This window comes from Bison bison, unplaced genomic scaffold (genome assembly GCF_000754665.1).
Source record: "Bison bison bison isolate TAMUID 2011002044 unplaced genomic scaffold, Bison_UMD1.0 scf7180017851153, whole genome shotgun sequence".
Lineage (NCBI taxonomy): Eukaryota > Metazoa > Chordata > Mammalia > Artiodactyla > Bovidae > Bison > Bison bison.
In genome coordinates, this window is record NW_011481726.1 from 27,925 (window position 1) to 34,410 (window position 6,486).

Sequence of the window (6,486 nt, forward strand, 5' to 3'; positions counted from 1 at the left end):
GGGTGGAGGAGGCCGAAGGAGGAGGCCAGCAGGTAGCCGCAGTTCCAGGTGGTATCGATGTAGTCCCGCTGCTCGCTCCACTGGAACCACATGCGGATGCCGTCCTCCAGGAACGTGCTGATGAGGCAGAGGCGTGCCACGTGCGGCAGGTACTGCTTCGTGACGCGCAGGAACTGCAGGCCGGGAAAGCCACAGTGAGGGCGGCGGGACGGGGTGGGGGGAGGCCTGTCGCCTGCTCCCAGCACTGCCCAGGGGGTGGGGGCGCGGTCCGGGCACCCTGCCTGGAGGTGAGGGAGACCTCCATCCGGCCCCCGACCTCCTCCTCTGTCGTTTCAGCCGGCGTGTGCATATCAACTACTGTCATCGCATGTGGAACTGCTGCACGACAGCACGCCCACCTCAGTCAAGGGCGTGGGAAGCCAGGCTGGCCCGTGACAGACTCAGTGGGCCTCGGCGGCGCGCTGGCCCAGGGTCTCTCCACTGCAGAACTGCTGCCCCGGCATGTGCCCAGGGTCCATCTCGGGGCATCCACGAAGTGAGAACCTGCCTGGCCTCGCTACCCTCGAGCTGCTGGGACAGCCCTGCTCCCACGGTGACAGCCAGCAATGCCTGCAGACACAGCTTCCTCCTGCCCCGTGCCAGCCAGGCCATTTACGATGGCTGACTAAGAAACACACACGCAACTCGAAACCGAGGCGCGAGTGTCATTCGGGTGAACCACACGCACCTTCTCTTACCAAGCGCTCAAAGCGGAGAGACAAAGGGAAAGATGCCCTGTGATACCCAGTAACAGCAGGAACTGGGGAGAAAGATCGGGTGCCGCCCACGTGACTTGTGTGTCAGCAGCCAGAGTCCGAAGGGCACCCATGAATCTGACCCCTCGAAGGGACACTGAGTGTCACAACCTCTGAGGCTGCCAACCTGCTGCTGAGATAGAAGACGGTGTGCCTGGGAGCGTTTCTTCCGCTTTGGTGTTTTGAAAAGCTGACTGAAAGTCCTAGGCGCTGCTAAAGCCGTCCACCATGGTTAGCAAGCCGCCAGCTGTGTAGACCAACCTTTAGTTGTCTGTTCTGGCTTAGTCAGCACAGAGACGCCTCCCCTCCCCCGGGCTCTGGGCCACAGCAGCCTGGCCTGAGGACAGAGGGGTGACAAGCCAGGTGTCCACCCTCTCCAGGTCCCAGAGCCTGGGCCCCAAGGCGTCACTTCTGCCCGCATCTGCTTGGCCCCTGACCCCCACGGAATCGCACCAGAGTCCCAGTGGGAGAGGGAGATGCGCAGACAGGCGAGCAGGCGGGCCCGGGGCTGAGGCTGATGGCCGGTGCTCTCACCCTGGCTCTGACCCCGATGGCCACGCGCTGTGGACAAGCTGAGTGAATGCTCTGGTGGGGGCGGGGGTCTCTACTATCCTACAAAGTGAGGACCACTGGGTTAACAGTCGTGAAGATTCTTTCCAACTTTAATAAGCAGAGGAAAAAAGAGGACAATGGACCTTGTCTTTAAAAGGAAAAAAAAAAAAGAGATCCCAAATACACCTGCATGACCCCTGGAGCCCGCGTAGGGTAGAAGCACTTCAGATCAGGAGCTGTGGGGACAGCGGAGGCCACACCCCCGCCCGTTTCTGCCTCAGGGCCTGAATCAAAACACCCAGCAACGGGGTAATCACCCAGCCTGGTAGGCCCAGCCACCAGCCAAGGAGCCCTGGCAACAACACAGGCCTCAGCAGAGTGTTGAAACCTGGGGAAAGCCATATGAGGCTGGCACAGCCTGCCGGGAGGGCAGTGTGGACTGTGAATCCCAGGCGGGGGCCGACTCGCCTCCACTGGCCCCTAAACCTCAAGACGGAGGCGGTGTTTAAAGCCTCCATGACACGTCTGCGCTCTTAATTTGAGTGTCTGGGTCATGGGGATTAGAGAGCGGCGGAGAGAAGTTCTCTTTGGACAGGTAATTCACTCCTTCCTCAGAGTGCAGACATGCCAAGACAGACATCTCTGAGTTAGAAAACACTGCAAAAATTCAGGTATCTGTGCTCTCAACTAAGCACATCTCAGTGATAAAGAATCCACCTGCCAATGCAGGAGACGTGGGTTCAATTCCTGGGTTAGAAAGATCCCCTGGAGAAGGAAATGACAACCCACCCACCCCAGTATTCTTGCCTGGGAAATCCCATGGTCAGAGGAGCCCGGTGGGTTACAGCCATGGGGTCTCAAAGAGCTGGACGTGACTTAGCAGCTAAACAACGGCGTGGGCTAGGTTTGGGGCTGTTTTATATGTCAGGCCGATCCAGGGCCTCTCTGAGACCAGCCACCCTCTAGTGAGCACCTGTTTGGACTGAACACGGAGGAAGGCAGCCGGGGGGACAGAGTGAGAGCAGACCCGATGTGCGCCTCGCCTGCACACACTACGCTCTCGGCACCCGGTCCCTGGGCCCACGCTGTGCTGCTGCAGACAGCGTCCCCCTGGCACGGCCGAGGAGCCCCTGAAGCAGGCCCCCAGAGGCCACCCGGCCGGTGCTCACGCTAAGCTGGCCTCCTGCACACACCATGGGCCCCGAGGGCAGGGGCTGACTGTGGCCCACGCACCCAGTGGTCACGGGCAGTGCACGCTGTGCCCAGACAGAGGATCACGACGGGAAGGCCGGAAGGAGATGCTGAGTGGGCAGGGCCTGCAGGGCAAGGGACAGGGTCTGTCACCCTCTGGGGGGCAGGCCTTTCACAGGAATCTTACGGTCCAGCGTGACATATGGGTCCTAAGCAAGACCCCATCTGAGGACTCACCTACAGAGCTAAGGTTTCCATACACGGGGCTGTGGTTTCCGAGCAGCAGGGATTTAAGCAGCAGTTGTACCCAACCTGGGACGTGGCTCTGGGACACGTCCATCACGTCACACAGCCATCTGCAGCTCCCACAGAACACAGGGAAACCCACTCTCTCTGGGTGTTCAGGACAAAAGGGACTTGAGGAAAGCAGGCTGCAACTCTTGGTTTATGAGAACTTGCAGGCAGAGGCAGGTCAGGCTTCCGTGCACCCTGAGAACTGGGGCTGCCCTTCTCCAGGGCCACTCCGAGCCTGCACACCCCAGAAGATTAGAGCCTGTGGCCAGTGACCTCCGGCCAATCAGGCTGAGTCAGGGCTGGTACCTGAGCCCGGTGACTCACAGGGGCGCATCCACCAGGGCCCCCAGACCCCCAGTGAGTCTCCCTGAGTGCTCTGTAAGGCCACGCAGCGCCTGGATGTCCAGGAAGAGGTGTCGATCAGCCCTGGGCTGGAGAGATGGCCTGGCTTCCCTACCGAAGCCAGTGGGACACAGCGCCACTGAGACAGGAGCAGTGCCAGGCTGCTCATGAACTTCCGGGATAAGCCCCGCTGCCCCTGCCCCCATGCCCGCGCCTCCACCCCGCTCCCCAAGAGGTAGGGAGGCAGGGTGCCTTCTCAGAACCTCCTGTCTGAGGTCAGAGCAGAGGACAGCAGTGAGTCAGCCGGCTCCTCTCTGCCCTCTCCCCGCTCCTTTTTGGTGTAAGGCCGGAAGCCCTTGTGGGGGAGGGATGACAAAGGAACAGGCGGAGAACACAGAGAAGCCACCCAGCGCTGTCCCAACCCTACCCACACCAGTGGCTCCACGCGGGGTTAAGGCACAGCCCCGAGACCTGGGGGCTACGGAGGCCCGGCTCAGTGTCCCACCAGAGCCATGCCCTGCTCCCCAGCACTTGACCCGAGGCCAAAGGGAGCTCCTGGAGGTGTGAGCTCCCAGGACTGGCTCTGTCCTGCCAGGGGACAGGTGGAAATACCAAAGGCCACACGGAAAGCAAGGCCTCATGCGGCTTATCTGTCACCTTGGTGACACAGCCCATTAAGTGCTAATACTCCTATTTACTGGGGCAAATGTGCTTAGGAGTCATAGCCTGCAGCCTGGCCCTGAGTCCCAGCTGCAGGGGACGGGCGTCATTTTGGATTGCTGAGTTCATTAGTCTCTGGCCCCTTCAGACCCAGGCTCAGATGGCTTCCGAATGCCAGCTTCCGCAGACAGCTCTCTCAGCACTTTCTCCAGCAGGAGGACGCTGTCCCTGCCACCCAGGGCAAGGAGCCTGATGCCAAAGAGGCAGCTGAGCCTGCTGGCCGCAGGGCGCCAGACCACTCACCCGCACTAGTGTCTCTGCAGGCCCGGAGGAAGGTCGCAGCTCGCCGACTCAGCGTGGTGGGCCACCACATGCCGCGCAAGGCCACACAGACCTCCCTCTCTGCATCTGGATGCAAGTGCTGTGGCCCAAGCTCCTGGGACCCTTGAGCAACACAAGGAGTGTGCACGGATGGCCTGGCCCTATGCCGGAGCATCGAAGATTCCAGATTACCGTCATAGCTCTCAGGGGACACATGGCCCTTCTGAGACCCTGCTGACTTCTGGCTGACCTTCTGTCCCTCATTTTTGCTTTTGTTTTCTGAAAATGAGGTTGGAAAAGCCACGCATGTCATGTTTATATTTATTGGTCACATCAGTGACTGTCATGACACTTCCCCAATCCCTGCAAGTGAGATCATTTTCATCTTAAAAGCCCAGACTCTCTGCACCTTTACTGTTGGCAGCTGTATTAACACTATGTGGATCGATGTCAAAAAACAAAAGCACCAGCCCAGCCTGGCCAGATTCTGTCCACAGGAAGCCATCACTTTTGCTCTGCACCCCGTCACCTGTCCATGCCTTTCTCTCACACCAGGCCAGGTGGCAGAAGCAGCTCCTGCCCCACCCTCCTACGGAAGGGCACGGAGGTGTCTGTGGACAGCTGTCACCACCAAGGTGGGCTCTGGCCCTCAAAAACTGACTGCAGGAACCTGCCCTGCCCGGTAGATGTGACCTTGTTTTTCCAGATCTTAGGCAGTGTGCTCTCTTACAGAAAAACAGCAGGCCTGAGAAGCGTGTTGCCTGTGGGCTTTGCCTGGGGCTGTGGCCCCAGGAGCCTCAGCAGTGAAACCAGTACAGGTTGATCCTGTGTGCCCCTCGAGGGCCTTTCCAGTTCCAAGATTCTGCTTCTTTCATTTAAAGCAAACAAAATGCATGGAGAAAAAAAAAAAAAAAGGATTACGTAAAGATAGTCTTTTTTTTTTTTTTGGCAGGAGGAGGGTTTATCATTTGATAGTTGGCAGCAACTTGAGTGGAGACATTTTATCTAGATTCAGTTATGAAATTCACTTGCAAAACTGGGGTTTTTCCGGGCTGCAGAGAGTGTACGAGGCTCTCACAGCTACCATGGCTGAATTGAGCTGTCTTCTTAGATAGCGGCTACTTGGGGAAACAAAACTGGGTCACTAAAATCATGTCAGCGAAAGCGGACAATGTCGGCTGGCTTGGTTTTTGAGCGCTTTCTATACAAATTGTTTTTGCAAGGGATACAATTTTTAGATTGTAAACAAAATCGTGACCTGAGGGAAAAACATTTCTTCAAGTTGACTGTTTTAGCCCCACAGTTTTATAACATAAGCAGCTCACAGGAAAGTGGGGCTGGGAGAACCCAATGGGGAGGCCACACTAGAGAGATCTCATCCGTCAGGGGAACAACAGGAAATCTTGTTCACCAATAACTGATTAGAAAACAGCTCACTTAACTATTGTTTAAAAATCTCTCTCTCTCACACACACACCTTCCAGAGAGCCCAGCCTTGGAGTATGATGAATTATAACCACCCCCATAAAAACAGAAACCTAAAGCTCACTACTTTTAACTCTGACAAAGCCACACACCCATTAAGTAAACCAAAGAGAGCATGGTGGCTGGGCCAGCCGCAGCTCCTCCTATAGTCTGTAGACATAACGGGACACTTTCAGAAGCAGAAGGCACACGTCTGAAGAATCACCACCATGGTCTCCAGGCCACGCTTGGTCGAAGGAGACGGCGGGAGAGCTCTGTTCCCTTGGCAGGACCTGGTTCAGTCCGTCTAGTTTCCGAACACCTTTAGCAGTGACTCAGTGGCCTGTTTCAAGGGCCGCTTCCCTGTTGCTAGGAATGCCACCTGGACACTCCTGGACTCCCGAACAGGAAGGTAGGCGTCCCCCTCCCCCCAGCTGTATGTACAGACAGATATCCATTCATTTCATCGCGGGGCAGAGTCCAGACAGGGAAGGAAGATGGAAGGGAAGGGTCAAAGGGACCCCGTGACCCAAGACGTCTGGGACAGAGCAAAGAATCAGTGCCGTGGCTTTCTGCAGCGGGGGTGCCTACCAGGGCGCCCCCCTTTCCACCCGGAGGACCCCCTCAGGCCTCGGTCTGACCAACCCCCCTGTTCAGGACCCGCCCCCTAAGAGTGCCCAGTGGAAGGACAAGCGTGCAGAGACCACCCAGCGGTGCAGAAAGGCGAGGACGCTCCCCAAGCATCCCCCATCCCACCCCGGGGCCTCAGACCCCTTCTCGGGAGGCGGGGAGACAGCCGCTGGCGCCCCTCGGCGTCTAGAACGAGCCGGGCCGGATCAGGAAGGGAGGACAGGCCCACAGAGCCGGG

At 57.8% G+C, this 6,486-nt stretch overlaps 1 protein-coding gene across 1 annotated transcript in view; it reads right to left on the minus strand.

Annotated features, from left to right (window-relative positions):
* Positions 1 to 171, minus strand: part of SURF4 (surfeit 4) — a 3,222-nt gene extending 3,051 nt beyond the window's left edge. The window contains exon 1 of the mRNA XM_010850130.1: positions 7 to 171. Coding sequence (XP_010848432.1) covers positions 7 to 92 — 86 coding nt within the window. The 5' untranslated portion in view covers positions 93 to 171. The remainder of the gene's footprint in view (positions 1 to 6) is intronic.
* Between the last annotated feature and the right edge of the window lie 6,315 nt (positions 172 to 6,486).